We start from the raw sequence: 19079 nt of genomic DNA on the forward strand, positions 1-19079 counted from the left end.
TTTTTCTCAAAAAAAGTGAAAGATCAAAATGTAACAATTATATATTAATATTATTATTGTATCACTATTTGAATTAAATACAAACACACACAACACACACACACACATCAATTTAGTTTCTGAGGTATGCCCTTTAAAAATGTTCAGAAACCTTCAAAACGTCGAAAAATGCAATAATTTTTTTCATTTTCGATTTTCGGCCCATTACTATAACTTGCCCTACGGGAAGTTAAAAAAAAAAACAGATTTGATATATTCAAAAACATTTTCTTTGGGTAAAACTTTATTGGTAAAATTAGTAACTATTATAAAACATCGTCTTTTATTATTTTATATAATAAATTGTATTCATTCCATTAACATAATGAGAATTAAATCAGTAATATTTATAATATATATAGATGAAGGAATTTACATGCTGCCAGTTGATGCAAATCGATGATAAATATACACGCACATATATAAATATGCAATTTAGGGTGGTCCTTAATATGGACATTTTTGAAATTCATTGTTCCCAATGGCTCAAATGGTTCCAAAGGGATAAAAGAAAATTCTCTGAAAGTTTTAGCTCCTAATATTAACATTTAGATAGTCCGCAATTCAATTGAAAGTTTCGTATATTTATTTTAAAAAAATTTCTTGCGCCATCAGTGATTTTAATCAGATTGCGGACTATCTAAATGTTAATATTAAAAGCTAAAACTTTCTGAGATTTTTTTTTATCACTTTGGAAGCATTTGAGCCCTTGGGAGCAAAGAAATTCGAAAACATGTCCATATTAAGGACCAACCAAATATATATACATACAGAGTGTCCCGAATAAAACTTAGAAAACAAGAAATCTAGCCCTAAAACTTAGAGCTTTGCTCAAATTGTGATCATTTTTCACAGTTATTTATTTTTATTTGTAAAAAAACTTAATTGAATTGCGGACTATCTAAATATTAATATTATTATTATAAATTTTACATGATTTTTTTTATTAATTTAGAAACATTTGAGCCCTTGGGAGCAAAGAAATTTGAAAATGTCCGTATTAAGAACCGCGTAAATAACTTTTCCAGTACGACAGTCCGAAATAATGATAAAGTTAGCCCAAATTTTCAAGAATTAAAACTATTTGTTGAACAGAAAATTTATCGGCTTTGATAAAATGAATGATCTCCTAAAGTAAATATAGTAAAAAGTAAAAATAGTTTAAAAAAAAGCGAGTAAAAGAATATAAACCCGAAAATAACCCAATATTTTGTAACGCATTTCACTCCGTATTTCTACTCTACTATCTCAATCCATCTCAAAATTAAAAAAAAAATGGCCTGACTTAGCAGCAAAAAAATCGAGTTACTATCAAGTTTATTTTTCCCGTTGAGTTCTGGGACACCCCGTGTATGAAATTTTGCATAAATTCTACTATCTATCCATCTCAAATTTAAAATCGATTTTTAAATTAAAAAAAAAAACAAAATCGATCTGACTTAGCAAAAAAAAAAATCGAGTTGTTTTAAAGTTTATTTTTCCCGTTGAGTTCTGGGACACCCCGTATATGAAAATTTCGCATAAATTTACATGTGTTATAATAATATCATGATATATACAATTTCAACCAACAATACTTGCATGCAGCATGGAAACGTACTATTTTTATATTATAATATATATTTTGTAAATCATATATATATTATTAGGTTTGTGTAATATGATTCGCATGTACCGAGAGGGCGATAATTTGTGAACAACCTTGAAAAAAAAATTATATATATATTAGGGTGGTCCTTAATATGGACATGGAAAATTCTCTGAAAGTTTTAGCTTTTAATATTGTCTTTTAGATAGTGCGCAATTCTATCAAACTTCGTATGGAAATAGCATGGAAAAATTTGGAAAATTAGAAAAAAAAATGTTTTAGGTATAACTTAGCGACAAATGAATTAAAAGTGAAAGTTCTTGTCATTTTTTCTTGAAAATTCGACGCTCTGCAAAATTTTTGAAATTTTTTTCATGCTATTTGCATACAAAACTTTAATTGAATTGCGCTCTATCTAAAAGACAATATTAAGAGCCAAAACTTTCAGAGAATTGATTTTTTTATCAATTTGGAACCATTTGAGCCCCTGGTAGCAAGGAAATTCGAAAATGTCCATATTAAGGACCACCCTAATATATATATATATATATATATATATTATAAAAAGGGCACAAAAAATCTAGAAACAATAGGCTGAACCATACGTGTAAATTACAATTCTATTTATACTGATCGTATTTTTATTATGTCTTATTTCAAATACGTCCCCTAAATTTGCAAACAAATTTAGCTCGTAAGGGGGGGCGTCCATTAATCACGTGAGGGGTTAACAAAAATCACAAAAATCACGTTATATTTATTTTTTTATTGAATTAAAAAAAAACAAACATTTTCAAAAAAAATACAAAAAATTACGTTGTACTTATTTTTTCATGGTATTAAAAAAAAGCAAACAATTAAAATAAAATAAGATTTTTTTGTAAATTCGAAAAATTACTACACGTGATGTTTGATGGGGGGAGGAGGGGTAAGTTTAAATATAACAACGTATCACCAAGGAAAAGGGGGGCTCAAAAAATCCCTAAAAATCGATCACGTGATTAATGGATGTCCCCTGAATTTGCGAACAAATTAAGCTCGTAAGAAAGGGGGCGTCTATTAATCACTTGAGGCTTTTAGGGGGGAGCGGGGTTTGACAAAAATCACAAAACATCATGTATATACATTGAATTAAAAAAAAACAAACAAACATTTTCACGCATTTCAACCATTTTTTCGTAAATTCGAAAAATTCCTTCGAAAAATTTTACGTAACAAAAAATACACGTGATGTTTGGTGAGGGGAGGGAGGGGGGTAAGTTTAAATATAACAAGTTTTTGTATAACAACGTATCACCAAGGAAAAGAGGGGGTCTAAAAATCCTTGAAAAATCGATCGCGTGAAAAATAGACGACCCCCCCCCTCCCCCCTAAGGTGGGGGGGGGACCCACGGTATATTCTAGTTCAAAAAAAAACAAATCTCACAAATCAGTTCACAAGTTCTCGCCCTCTCAACATGTATATATATATATATATATATATATGTATATATATATTAGGTTGTCAAATATCTCCCTTCCGCCTTTTTGTATTATAAACCAAGAGCAAAAAAGCGGAAGGGAGATATTTGACACCCTAATAATATATATATATATATATATATAAATATATATATATATATATATATATATATATAATATAATCATATATTCTTACACAAAGTTTTAAAAAAATAATAGACTTATCGAGTAAAATCACAAAATGCAACTGGTACATCAATTTTCAAGGGAAGTATTACGCGTGGAAATATATATATATAAATCGATTTTATAAATAAATAAAACTGCACAAATCAGTATTTAAAAAGTTTTACAAAAAAAAATATATATATATGAAAATCAAAAATAAAATTTATAATAAAAAAAAGAAATATAAATGCATATAAATCAGTATTAATAACAATTGTGTAAACTAAAATTGTGTGTTTACATTTATAGAAAAACAAAAATAAACATAAATGAAACGTGAAGCCAGAGTGTTGTATGTATAAATAAAGACCTGATTGTTGTACGATCCCTCCCCTGTCCCCCTCGCAAATAAAATTCATCAGATCGTTTAACCAAACTGGAAACTGAAGTTTCCCCCGGAGAAGCCCCCGGTCTGGAAGAACGGGTTGCCCGAGTATCCCCCCGCGTTGTCGAAGAACGAAGTGAACACCTGGGTGGGATCGATGTCGTGCATTCCGTGGCCCCCCATGTCGTCGAGGATCCTGGCCATTGTCGTACCTGACCCTCTTTTTGGGGTCCGTCAATATGCTGTAGGCCTCTCCTACTTCCTTGAACTTTTTCTCCTGCTCCTTGCGCTCGGCGTCGGAGGCGCTCGCGTGCCGGTCGGGGTGGTGGACTAGGGCTCGTTTTCTGAAAAGGTAAATGAAAGTGTGGTCAAACAAAAGATTCGTATACATATTGTTTGTTTTTTTACAGTCTTTTAAGGAAGTGCTAAATGTGAAATAAAAGATATCAGCCTCCCCCTTTCCCCGCGTATTTTTAATTACTTGAAAACATTGTAAAAATTGTGATTTTTTTTTTGAAAATGTTTATTTTTTTTTAAAAAAGCTCAGGTAAAAAATAAATACACGTGATCAACACACCCCCCCCCTCCCCTTAGAAGCTTCTCATGATTAATGGACGCATCCTTAGGGATCGTTCGAGTATTACGTAAGCAGATTCATTACAACTATTTACCCCCCCAACCCCAGCAAAAGTAAGCAAAATTTCGGCACATTCCTAAAAACGTAATTTTCGGCACTTTCCTAAAAACAATTGAAGCAAAACCTAAAATTACAAAAAAAATTAGAAAAGTTATCATTTTTTGGATATTCTTCTACAAGATGTAGAATTTCAACATCCCCATACAATAAAATGACAAATTCGGCATTTTTACGAACAAGTGATGCATGGCATTGTGCCCTGAAGCAAAAATTGCTACAACTTTAATTTTTTGAACAATTCTGAAAATTTGGAAAACACTTAAAAAATTTGAAAATGATTGCATGCCTGAAAAATTATGAAATTTGTTGCTTTTATTTTTGAAAATTTGAAAATTTTTGAAAATTCTATTCTATTTCAACAGTTTTATGTAAAAAAAAAATGTAAAATTTTGACTTTTTTTAAGAAATAAAGACAAATTTCGCTATTTTTCGACAAAAAGACACTTCTACATGGAAATAAAAAAATTCCTACATTTTCATATAAAAAATCATCAAATTTCTACATTTTTTACAAATAATAAAATCTTAAAAATAATAATTCCAAAAAAAATTTAAGAGATACGTTTTTTTCTTTCGTAAAAAAATGACAAACCATAAATCAATAAATTTCAATAATTTTCTACAATAAAACAATATATTTCAACATTTTTATATAAAAAAATGTTGAATTTTGACTTTTTAAGAAAGAAAGACAAATTTCGCAATTTTTTGACAAATAGACACTTTTCTACATGAAAATAAAAAAATTTATTAAAATCATCAAATTTCAAATAAATTTAAGAGATACGTTTTTTTTTCTTAAGAAAAATAACAAATTTACTTTAAAAATGAAATAAATTTCAATATTTTTCTATCAAAAATGATAAATTTCAATACTTTTCTACAATAAAACAATACATTTCAACATTTATATATCAAAAAAATGTAAAATTTTGACTTTTTTAAGAAAGTAAGACAAATTTCGCAATTTTTCGCTAAAAAGACAATTTTCTACATAAAAAGAAAAAAAATCTTACATTTTCATATAAAAAATCATCAAATTTCTTAAAACATTTTCTCATTTCATAATATACAATTTTCGTCATTTTTTAAAAATAATAATTCAAAAAAAAATTAAGAGAAACGATTTCACTAAAAAAAAACAACCATAAATCAATAAATTTCAATATCATTCTACAGGAAAACAATACATTTCAACATTTTTATATAAAAAAATGTAAAATTTTGACTATTTTTAAGAAAGAAAGATAAATTTCGCAACTTTTTCGACAAAAATACGTTTTTCTATATAAAAATCAAGAAATTCTACATTTTCATATCAAAAATCATGAACTTTCTCCATTTCAACATTTTTATATGAAAAAAAACGACAAATTTTGATATTTGTTTTAAGAAAGAAAATCAAGTTTCGTCAAGGAATTCCTACATTTTTATATAAGAAATTATGAAATTTCTACATTTCTTAAAATGTTTTCTAACTTCATGAAATACAAATTTCGACATTTTTTAAAAATGAAAATTCGAAAAAAAAAAAGAAAAAGATTTTTTTTAAAGAAAAATGGCAACAAATTTATTATAAAAATTAACCATAAATCAAATTTCAATATCTTTCTATAAGAAAAAAACCTTCATATTTTTATATAAAAAAAGGTAAAATTTTGACTTTTTTTTAAGAAATAAAGACAAATTTCTTTTTTTCTTTTTTAAGAAAAATTTACTATAAAAAAATCAAAATATCAAAAATGATAAATTTCAATACTTTCTAAAAAGAAAGGAAAGAACGATTATCTGCCTTTTTTGAGAAAATCAAATTTAACCATAAAAAAACTCGAGCGCATATAATTTAAAAAAACACAGATAAAAAAAAAATTCAAGAAAATTTGATTTTAAATTTTGCGAAATTTTAACAGGTTGCCGCAAATGACGGCTATAGCGGTCCGATCTTTATCGATATGTAGGCAAACAATAGCTATAGTCAGTGGTGTTATGCTAATATTTTATTTTGCCAGAACGCTAAAATTAAAAACCGGTTCAAAAACGGGTTTTCATATTTGTTCTGGTTCCGTTCGAAATGTAAAGAAACAAAAATCATTAAAAAACCGATTTTCTGAACATATATGTATGTTTATTACAATAATAGGAACATTTAATAAAAATTAGTTGAATTATAATTTATAAAATTCACTTATTAAATCGTTTTATGTATGTAGCGATTTTAAATTTTTTTTGCCGGAATGCGTTTCGGCCCAAAAATGATTTGCCGGAACGACGTTCCAGCGCGTTCCGGCTCGACAACACCACTGGCTATAGCCGTCTTGCACATTTTAATTGTTGAAAAAAACAGCATTAGTACGAAGTGTACCGACGCATACTCTTGTCCATTATTAAATAATACATCTAAAAACATATATACATCATACATCATAAAAAGTAAGCACGATCGTGAAATTAAAAGTGTGCGGCAACGTGTTAAACAACGTGTTTGTGTGATATTTTTTTTGTCTATGTCTATTACTACTTCACTAACCTGTAAGCTTTCTTAATCTCATCATCCGTCGCATTTTTCTCGATGCCCAATATCTTATAATAGTCTTTTCGTTTGCTCTTCTTCAATGCCAGTTTAGCATCTTGGAGCAACCGTCTGTTTTCCCTAGATTTATCCATTTTGTGCGCCTTTTCATAATCCTTGACGGCCTCCTCCCAATCGCCCAAGTCGCCGTAACATTTGGCCCTTCTCAACAGAGCTTTTAGATAATTTTCATCCAATTTAAGGGCTGAGGTACAATCGACGATGGCCTCTGCAATTTTATTCTGCCTAGATAACACCGTGGCCCTGTTGAAGTACAACTTCGAATTTAAGGCGATGTTTTGGGGATCGATCTCCAAAGCCTCGGTGTACAGAGTGTAGGCGTCTTGTAGTTTACCAGCTTTGAAGGCGTCGTTGCCGTCCTGTTTTTTCTGTTTTAGCAAACGAGCCTTTTTATAAATATCCATGGCCTTGGCGTGGTCTGGTGCCAGTTTTAAAACGTGTTGAAAGTGTTTGAAGGCGTGATCGATGTTGTCCTGGTAGTATAAACACATTCCGCGCACGAAGATGGCATCGGCGTTGGATTTGTCGAACATGAGGATGTCGTTTGCGATTTCTTGGGACTCTTGGTAGCGGCCGAGGAGGGCGAGGCATTCAGCTTTTCGGATTTTGTACCTGGAAGGGGAAAATTTAATAAAAAATGGTTGCAAGTAGCATTTTGCCTTAAGGTAATAATCTGAATAATGAAATGAATTTACAAATTTCAGTAAAACTTGTTACAAGAAATTCATTAAAAGTGTATATTTTGTAGCATACTTAATATGAGTTTCCGGATTCTATTCGAAATGACCTTTGAAATGATACCCAACATGCCAAAAAAAAAAAAAAATTTTTGAAGTAAAACTTCTTTAAACTCGTTTACAACAAAATCATTAAAAGAGGATAAACCATATAGATAATTTCAGTATTCTAATTTTATACAAAAATACATTTGAAACCATACCCAACATGTCGAAAAACACAATTTAAAGTTTTTGAAGTAAAACTTCTTTAAGCTTAAACTTATTGTAAGTAGCATTTTGTCTTAAGGTAATAATCCAAATACTGAAATGAATTTACAAATTTCAAACGATACCCAACATGCCAATAAAACATAATTTAAATTTTTTGAAGTAAAACTTCTTTAAGCTCCTTTACAACAAATTCATTAAAAGTGGATAAACTTCATAGTTAATTGCAGTACATATTTGGATTCTATTCAAAGAGACCTTTCAAACGATACCCAACATGCCAATAAAACACAATTTAAATTTTTTGAAGTAAAACTTCTTTAAGCTCGTTTACAACAAATTCATTAAAAGTGGATAAACTTCATAGTGAATTGCAGCATATTTGGATTCTATTCAAAGAGACCTTTCAAACGATACCCAACATGCCAATAAAACAGAATTTAATTTTTTTTGAAGTAAAACTTCTTTAAGTTCGTTTATTACAAATTCATCAAAAATGTATAGATAATCCAAAATTTTCAGATTGTATTTTTAATAGCGTTTGGGGTATTAAAAATAATTATACACAATTTCTAATACACGTGTGAAACAATTCAGAATGGCCAGAAACGTCGAAAAAAGAGGAAAAAAAAATTGAAGTCGCTATCAAAATTGAGTGAAAGAATTAAGTAAGAAAGATTAATAAGTATTTTTGGATAACATTTTAAATTGTTGACTCTCAACTGCTAAAACTAACCTCCAAATGGCACAATTGCGATTTAGATAAAATTTTCAACTGTTTATTACAAAAAGAACACATTTTACTTGCACTAAAAATTAGTCAATACGATTTCTAATTGCTTGTCTTTCAAACATATATATAATATACACTTTTAATGAAGTTGTAGTAAACGAGCTTAAAGAAGTTTTACTTCAACAGCTTTAAATTGTGTTTTATTGGCATGTTGGGTATCGTTTGAAAGGTGTTTTTGTATAGAATCCGAATACTCAAATTAATTATGTAATTTGTATACAAAATATACACTTTTAATGAATTTGTAGTAAACGAGCTTAAAGAAGTTTTACTTCAAAAATTTTAAATTGTGTTTTTTTTTGGCATGTTGAGTATCGTTTGAAAGGTCTTTTTGTATAGAATCAGAATACTGAAATTAAACACGTGGTTTATCCACTTTTAATGAATTTGTAGTAAACGAACTTAAAGAAGTTTTACTTCAAAAAATTTAAATTGTGTTTTTCGGGCGTGTTGGGTATCGTTTGAAAGGTATTTTAGAATAGAATCCAAATATACTGCATTAACTATGAGGTTTATTCACTTTTAATAAAGTTGTAGTAAACGAGCTTAAAGAAGTTTTACTTCAAAAAATTTAAATTGTGTTTTTTGGGCATGTTGGGTATCGTTTAAAAAGTATTTTTGAAAAAAATCTAAATACTCATATTAAGTATGCGGTTGGGCCACAAAATATACACTATTAATGAATTTGTAGTAAACCAGTTTAAAGAAGTTTCACTTCAAAAATTTTAAATTGTTTTTTGGCATGTTGAGTCTAATTTGAAGGCACTTTTGCATAGAATCCGAATACAAAAATTAGTTATGTGATATGTCCACAAAATATAAATTTGTAAAAGCGGAGGAGTCTAAAAAAGTTTTACTTCAAAAATTTTAGAATGTCTTTTATGGCATGTTGGGTATCATTTGAAAGGTCCTTTTGAATAGAATCTAAATACTGAAATAAGTTTCCCAACTTCTGAACACAAAAAATTTTAATTTTTTTTTGCAAATTACAAAGTAATGGCTATTTGATTTTTTTTAAATAAGCGAGGTGTAAAACTTTTGTAACAAAAACTAACATTAACAATGCCCTTTGTCCACAAAATATACACTTTACAAACTTGTAGCTGAAAAGTCCAAGTTTTTTTTCGCATGTGGGGTATCATTTGAAAGGGCATTTCTAATACAAACCGAATACTAAAATACGTTTTTAATATACCCCTTTTACAAATTTGTAGCAGAGGAGTCTAAAGAAGTTTTACTTCAAAATTTTTAGATTGCATCTTATGGCACGTGGGGTATCATTTGAAAGGTCTTTTTGAATAGAATCCGAATACTGAAATTTTTTTTACAAATATCTAAAGTACTTGATGTTAAATTAGAATTTATTATACGCAATTTTCAAATCCTGTGTCAAACAATTCAGAATTGTAAAAAACGTCGAGAAAACGGGGGGAAACAATAAAGTCAAGTCTATATAAACTAATTAAAAACTAAAATTTGTTAAATAAATTAATTATATTGTAAAAGTATTGTAAAGCTTAATAAAATACTTATTAAATTAAAAAAAAATACTAGCAATATTTAAAAATAATTAAAATTAACTAAATATAAATAGGTTTATAGTAAATAAATTAAATAATAAATAAAATAAATTAAATAACATTAACTAAATATAAATAAGTTTTTAGTAAATAAATTAATTAATGAACAAATAAGTAAGAAAATAGATAATAGTTAATTAAATTATATTAAATCCGCAATATATTGACTTGAGCCTTATTTTAATATTATTATACCGACGGCTTGTAGAATAAATAAATAAATAAATGACAAGAAACGTCGAGAAAACGGGGAAAAAATTAAAGTCACTATAAATATTGAGTGTAAAAAAATTAATTAGTAAGTATTTCAACATTTTAAATTGTTGACTCTCAACTGTCAAAACTAACCTCCAAATGACACAAATAACATACCTAAATCAGAGAAAACAAGGAAAAAAATTAAAGTCATTATCAAAATTGAGTGAAAGAAAAATTTATTAATTAGTAAGTATTCTTGGATAACCTCCAAATGCCACAAATAACATTTCTGATTCTCGCAAACATAAATTATAAGTAACACTAGAGTATCTTATACAAATAGACTCATTTTTTTGGTAAACTAATAATTAACTTACCTGTGACATGTAGGTGTGTAATCGAGTGCCCTATCCACATAATAAAGTGCACTCCTAAAGTCTCCTTTGCTGAAAGTCTTTTCATACTCCTCCTCCTGTTGTCGCAGGGCCGTCAACGTGTTTTCCTCCTGCGAAAGGGCCGTCGAGTTCGGTTCAAGTTCCTTCACTTTTGTGATTGCTTGGTCGAGTCCTGCCAAATCTCCTGAAAGAGGGAAAAAAGATATATATATATATATATATATATATATATACTAGCTAACCCGGCAAACGTTTTGCCATAAAAAATATGCCTAAATTGATAAAAAATTAATAAAAGCGCCAAAAATCAAATATTCAATATTTTTGGACTCTGATTCTTTGACAAATAGTTAAAAACTTGTCATAATTTTCAAAATTATTTGACATTTCATACTCCAAAAATTAATTCACTCGCATCATAGTTTTTTGTTTATTATACTTTTGCCATTTCATATATGTCAATAAAATTTTCTTACAAATATTATTTATTTGTTAATAAATTAATAATTATTTTAAGTCATCAATGAATAATTATATAATTGTTAAATTCATAAGTTTGGCTAAATCAACACAGGAATATTGTGGAAATAAATATTGTTTTACATAAAGATCTGATTTTTGACATTTGCATTTTATTTCAAATTAATTATAATTGTCAAAATATTTTCTTTTCGGTCAAAATTTAATATAATATGATATAATATTTAGTTTGTCTAGTTTCTTTTTGTCAGATTCCAATGATACCCTCAGATTGTACTATTCCATTTAAGAGATTACAATTTCCTGTAAGATTAGCATTTGCGATGACAATCAAAATATATCTTAACTGATATAATAATAATAATATTATGTTCTAATTACACAAATTTCTTTACACTCCGATAAATAGTTCCAACGCATCATAGTGTTTTGTTTATTTTAATTTTGTTTGTCATTTTTTTTTTAAATTAAAGAATAAATTATATTTTAGTCGAAATCAACGCATTATCTTTATCTAAATATACAATTTTTTATATAAATATTTGATTTTTAACATTTGCATTTAATTGAAAAGTAGTGAATGTCAATTTTATATATCCAATATGCACTAAATTTATAAATGTCAAAATATTTCCTTCTTGGTCCAAAATTAATATAATATGATAAAATTTATTTTACAATCAAGTTTTGTATCTATAATTTGCTTGGCAATATTGCCTATAACATAACTTGGAATAATTAATTTATTTGCTTCTTATTGAAGTAACTCGTTAAACATTTTTTTTGTGAAATGTCAAAAGTTTGTTTATGATTAATTTTAAATTCAATATGCCGCTTTTTATTGTGATCTCTGATCTATGATGAAGTTTTGGTTTCCAAAATAATTTAGTAAGCTAATCAATTAAATCTAAATCGTAAATCCATTTATATAATTATTTTCATAAATATTGACAAATGACATTTAATTTTTTTACATGTCAACATTTATTTAAATTTTTAAGCATTGTTTTTTAATTAGATTTAAAACTATAAACAGTGATTTTGAATATATCATTTCATCAAATTTGGATTTAAATTTTGGATATTTCTATATATGTACATGTTTTTGAATTTTATTTTTTGAAATGTCAAATTTTTTTTTCCAAAAATTATATATCAAAATTTCCTTAAATTTTGACATTTGTCATTTTAGTGTTTTGTTTTTTTTTTTTTTGTTCATTTTCTGTCAAAATTTTTAGAAATTTATAAAAATTGTATATTTATATTTCAAATTTTCTTTTCAAAATTTCCTATAACCTAAGTTGGATATATATGCACACAATGAGCCAATAAAATTTAAAATCGGTTCAGTAGTTTGGGCGTCCATCGCGAACCAACATCGTGACACGAGATCTATATCTATATCTATATCTATATATATATAGATATATATATATATATATATATATATATACGTATGAACTATAACTATATAATTAAGTTTTATCTTTTATTACCTAATGAGACGCAACATTTAGCAATGCGAATATATCCTTTAACAAAATTTGGGTCGAGCAAAACGGCTTTTCTTGCGTCTTCCAAAGCGTTTTTGTATTGCGAAAGCATAATGTAGCAGGCGGCTCTGTTTCCATAGTAAGATGGGACATCTGGGCAAAGGGCGATGGCTTCTGTATACAAGGGCAGGGCTCCACGATAATTTTTCACTTTGTATAGTTCATTTCCAGTTTCTTTTTTGGCCTCTGCCAGACTGAAAAAAAATAATAAACAAATCTTATTAATTAATCAGATTAATATCTTACTAAAAGGCATTTCTAAATGTTGTTATTTTATACAATAACTATTTTGTTCATAAAGGGGCGTCCATTAATCACGTGAGGTTTTTGAAGCAAGGGAGAAGTTTGATAAAAAATCAAAATATTACGTGGGGGAGGTCAGTATTCGGATTCTATTTAAAAAGACCTTTCAAATGATATCCCACATGCCTACTAAAATTTTTGAAGTAAAACTTCTTTAGACTCCTCTGCTACAAATTCGTAACAAGGGTTTTTTAAAAAGATCCAAACATGTTGAAAAAAATCAAAAATTTTACAATTTTTTCTCGTAACTGTTAATCACGTGATCGATTATTTAAGGATTTTTGGAACCCCCACGCCCCTTGGTGATATTCAAAATTACCCCCTCCCATCCACCAACATCACGTTTATTTTTAGTTAAAAGAAAAAACTGTAATTTTTCTATTCTTTGGAATATGTTTGGATTTTATTAAAAAACCCTTGTTACGAATTTGTAGCAGAAGAGTCTAAAGAAGTTTTACTTCAAAAATTTTAGTAGGCATGTGGGATATCATTTGAAAGGTCTTTTTAAATAGAATCCGAATACTGAAATAACTTTTCAAAATTCTAAAGTACTTGGTGTTAAATTAGAATTTACTATACACAATGTTTGTAATAAATAAATACACGTGATACTTTACTAGTGTTTTTTTTTAATAAATTTGTATTATCAATTCAATGATTCAAAATATTCTATGAAGTGTATATTATTATAAAAGACAATTGATATTTAATGATAAGGAATACATATGAATATGAATCATATATCATACAATTTTTACAGATAAAAAATCATTTCGACATATCAAAGTGCTTTGAAGTGTAAAGCTATTGTTAATGAAATTCAAATTGTTAATGAAATCAATCGAAAATTTCTAAATTAATGCATTATTCTCCATCTATAAATAATTATTGTTTTATTCGGCGCGGTAGATTTTTTATTATGACTAATGAATATACTTATATACAAGATATAAAAAAATATTGTAGAACAAAGTTTGTACTACATTTACCATTATTCGTAAATGATTTTTCAATTCCCCTGTCAATGAATGCTAGGTATGTGAAAAAAATATCAATAATAAGTGGAATATTTATAAATTTTATTTATGAATTTAAGATTGTAATATATTGTAAAACTAGTGTACAAATGGTACATCTTATTTTCTGATCATTTTGCTAAATTTATATAAATAATGTAATTGTCCACGAGAGTTTTGTTTAATCAAGCTAGAAAAAATTGATTCAGGTGCTCAAATCATCAAAATTAAAAAAAATCTATTTGTCATTCAACATTTAAAAACGACAGTATATCTTAAAATTGCAAAATATTACCAAAAACAGTAAAATCTTCTCATTTAGAATGAACCTAAAATACAGTTCGTTTTTTTGGCATTCAGCAAAATATTGCAAAATATTATTATTACCATAGAAATTTCTTTACCAACACATAGATTGCAAAATATTGCAAAACAGTACACAAATTTTACGTAATTATGTCTAAATTTCACTCAAATTTATAAACATTCCACTTATTATTTATATATTTTTTTCACAAACCTAGCTTTCATTGACAGAGGAAATAAAAAATCACTTACAAATGACAGACATTAGTATAAATGTCTGTACAGATTTTACATATTTGTTCTACAATATTTTGCAATTATCATAAAAATATTCATTGTTAAATTTGAATGGAAGTGTGTAAAAGAAATGATATATTATTATTCATATTTAGGTTTTTCGATAATGAAATTTAGAAATCATATGCAGTAAATATTATGCATTCTTAGTATTTAGCTAAACTTATTTAGTAAATGTAAGAGTTTTGTTTCAAGCATCAATAGTCAATGAACATTGAACAATTACAGTATTTAATATTGCAAAACATTGTAAAATCTACTCGGCTAGCTTGATTTTCTTTGACATTCAACAAAATATTTATAGAAATTTCTTCACCAACACAAGAGATTGCGACATATTGTGAAACAGTACACGAATGTTAAGTAGTTACATCTAAATTTCTTAAAATTCATAAATATTCCACGATATTAGCAAAGGTTAGTCAACCTAGCTTTCATTGACAGAGAAAATGAAAGATGTCTCACAAATAATAATGGTAAATGTCTGTACAAATTTTGTTTTTACATCTTTGTTCTATAACATTTAGCAATTATAATAAATACAGAAATCATATCAAGTATCTATACCCCAGAATCGAAAAAAACTGAAAAAATTATGGCCAATTAACTTGATTTAGTTTCATCGAATAATACATACCCACTGAAGACACTATTTATAATTAAATTTCAGTATTGTCAATCAAAATAGCTCATAGAATATAACTAATGTCTTAATATATATCGAGCATCCTTAGAATTGTGTTTAATTTAGGATTTATAACCTAAAAATTATTCTGATTTTTTTGATGTTTAATAAAATATTACCAAAGAAATTTCTTCACGTACACATGAGATTGCAACATATTGTAAAACAGTACACAAATAGACAGTAGTTCTGTCTTAATTTCAAAAAATTAATAAAAATTCCACTTATTGATATTTTTTTCACAAACCTATCCTTCATTGACATGGGAATTAAAAAATCACTTACGAATAATGGTAAATGTCTGCACAAACTTAACATTTTTGTTCTACAATATTTTGCAAATATAAATACAGCCATTGTTAAAGTCATATACATGTTTATATCCATATTTAAAACATTATTAGTGTTACAGTAAACCATAGTAAAATCTTCTCACTAAGCCCAATAATAACCTCAAAAACATCCAAATTTTCTGTGACATTTTTACAAAATATTTATACTACACATAATATTGTGTATATAAGATAGTACATGATACCATGTTATGTCTAAATTTCAACAAATTTACAAAATTTCCACTTATTATTGATATTATTTTTTCACAAACCTAGCCTTCATTGACCATGAAAATGAAAAACAACTTACGAATGACAGAGACTTGTGTAAATGCCTCTACAGATTTTACGAATTTGTTGTACAATATTTTGCAATTATAAATACAGCCATTGTTAAAGTCATTGACATGTTTATATCCATATTTAAAACATTATTAGTTTTACAGCAAGCCATAGTAAAATCGTCTCGTTGAGCAATGATAACCTCAAAAATAGCCAAATTTTCTGTGACATTTTTACAAAATATTTACATTGCACATGATATTGCGTATATAAAATAGTACATGATATCATGTTATGTCTAAATTTCAACAAATTTACAAAATTTCCACTTATTATTGAAATTTTTTTTTCACAAACCTAGCTTTTATTGACATGGGAAATAAAAAACCACTTGCAAATGATAATGGTAAATGTAGTACACAATTTGTTTTAGCATCTTTGTTTTACAATATTTTGCAAATATAAATACAGCCATTGTTGAAGCCATTGACATGTTTATATAGATATTTAAAATACTATTAGTTTTACAGAAAACCATAGTAAAATCTTCATCTTTAGCTGAGCCAAATGATAACCTCAAAAATATCCAAATTTTCTGTGACATTTTTACAAAATATTTACATTGCACATGATATCATGTATATAATATATAATAATGTATATAATATTACCATTTTGCAAAATTATAATATCTATTTTCCACTTACTATTGATATTTGCAACAGTCATACACCAAGCGTTCATTGACCGTAGAAATAAAAGATCGCGTAGGAATGACAGGCAACCTATCACCCATGATGTTTTAAAAATAATGTGTTTGCTATTTAAACGAATACATAAGAAGAAATTTTGTTTACGATGTTACGTACTGAAATTTTGACGGAAAACTTGAACTTGTCTCATGTTTATCACCATGGCACACTCGGACACAGACACATAAAAATTTATAAATTCGATCATATTTTGTTTGTTCTACTCACGTTTCGGGGTTTTTCGGTATAATTTCCTCAATGTCCATGTCGATGACTTCGTTTGAGCCAGCAGAACTTAACACATCGGCCATAATAATAATAATTATGCGATTATTATATTATTTTCGCTTTTAATTGCACTCATGAGAAGAGATGACGGACCGTCGGGTCAAGGGATTAGTGTTGACGTTGCGCGCAGTTCGACTTTCACTCGATTGGTGTTGCCATAGTGATAGCGAACGCGTCGGGCGCGCGCTAAATTTGAATTTGAAAATTAGAATTAGAATCATAGATAAATAAACAGACATTATAATCATAAATAATAAAAAAAATTAGAATCAACATTTAAATAAACAAACTAGCTGTAAGTGGAATTCTGTCTTAAGGCAATTAAGGCATCGTGCCTTAAGGCAAATTGCTGGAACTTCCCGTGCCAAAAATTATTATTTTTTTAAAAACGATTAACATTTTTGAAAAAATTTTACTTCGAAAAAATAAGATTTTTTAGAAATTTTAAATTGGACAAAAAATTACTTTTTTTGAAAAAAAAATTTTTTTTTAAAAAAAATTTTTAAACAATTTTTTTTGTAAAAATTTTTTTTTGGAAAAAATGTTATCTTCATTTTGACATATTTTGGAAGATCTGAACTTTTTTTCAAAGCAATCGTACTGCCTTAACTGCATAGAGACAAAATATAAAGCGCGTAAGCGCCGCGTCGCTGTCTAACGGAAAAACATTGGTACGGAACCCATAGGAATGTAAACAAAACTTATACTTATTGTTAAAATCTCAATAAAATATCTGATAATTTGATATGCATATGTCTAATGTCTAATGATTATTGTTGACCGCCAAATGTTATTTTTTTTAGTTTTTTTTACTAGATCTCCGAAACCGCTAGACCTATCTTCATGAAAATTTGATCAAATCTTCATCCTGTTAATACAAGTAAAATGTTTTTTGAATTATTCCAATCGGACGCTCCGTTCTCTTAAAAACTGAGTTACCGTTTTTGGCCCTTTTTGCCCCATATCTTCGGAATGGCTAGACCTGCCTTTGACAAAAACTAATCAGCACGTCTCCTTATCAATACGAATCGAATGTTTTTTGAATTATTCAAATTGCTTCATCCGTGTTCCCGAAATCGTCGACGAAAATTTGTATCCGAACACACACACATGGACGCACACACACACACACACACATACATCAATTTTCTCCAAGGTATGCCAACATATTCAGAAACCTCTGAAACGTGAAGATATATAAAAATTTTCATTTTCGATTTTTTTGCGATTACTTACCCTATGGAAAGTTAATTATAAATAAATCAATTTATCATCTCCAGAACATTAACAATCGTCATTTCATTTCGAATCAAATTCCAAAAAAAATAGTTGCCAAATTTACACAAAATTGAAAAAGTGCTCCCGCATAGTCACAGTCTAAACGCATTTGCAAATAATTCTTTGCGACATTTTCACTTATACTGTGCTCAGCTTGGCGGCATTTTCACATTTTTCAATAATTTTCACAAAATTGAAAAAGTGCTCCAGTACACAAACAGTCTAAACGCACTTGCGTAAACATTTCTACCAGAGTGGCGCTTAGACTGTGCTTAGCTTGGGTGATTTTTTGAATTTTTAGTCCAAAATTACAAAAAAAAATTTTTGAAAAAAAATTAGAAACAAAAAATTTTTTTTTCCAAAATCAATTGTTTTGTTGAAAAAAGCAGAAAGTTCTTTGAATCATTTAAATCGGACGCTTAGTTCTCTCAAAAACAGCCATTTTTTTTAAATTTAGCTCGGTATCTCCGAAACCTCTGGGCCTACCTTTGCCAAAAACTAATCAGCACATCTCCCTATCAATAGGAATCGAATGTTTTTTAAACCATTCAAATCGGTTGATCCGTTCTCTCAAAAACTCGCTTTCTATTATTTGCACTCTTTGCTCCATATCTCCGTAACGGCTGGACCTGCCTTTGCCAAAAACTAATCAGCACATCTCCC

The 19079-nt window shown here is 27.9% G+C and overlaps 1 protein-coding gene across 1 annotated transcript in view; it reads right to left on the reverse strand.

Moving 5' to 3' along the window:
- The window catches only part of LOC113386434 (dnaJ homolog subfamily C member 7-like), a 44598-nt gene extending 27292 nt beyond the window's left edge, over nt 1-17306 (reverse strand). The window contains exons 1-5 of the mRNA XM_026624215.1: nt 17079-17306; nt 12818-13068; nt 10824-11025; nt 6866-7540; nt 3843-3985 (exon numbers count right to left, since the gene is read on the reverse strand). Coding sequence (XP_026480000.1) covers nt 3843-3985; nt 6866-7540; nt 10824-11025; nt 12818-13068; nt 17079-17161 — 1354 coding nt within the window. The 5' untranslated portion in view covers nt 17162-17306. The remainder of the gene's footprint in view (nt 1-3842; nt 3986-6865; nt 7541-10823; nt 11026-12817; nt 13069-17078) is intronic.
- Nucleotides 17307-19079: the final 1773 nt, after the last annotated feature.

This window comes from Ctenocephalides felis, unplaced genomic scaffold, assembly GCF_003426905.1.
Source record: "Ctenocephalides felis isolate EL2017-DRISC unplaced genomic scaffold, ASM342690v1 CF-g0.4_SCAFFOLD_03571, whole genome shotgun sequence".
Taxonomy (NCBI): domain Eukaryota; kingdom Metazoa; phylum Arthropoda; class Insecta; order Siphonaptera; family Pulicidae; genus Ctenocephalides; species Ctenocephalides felis.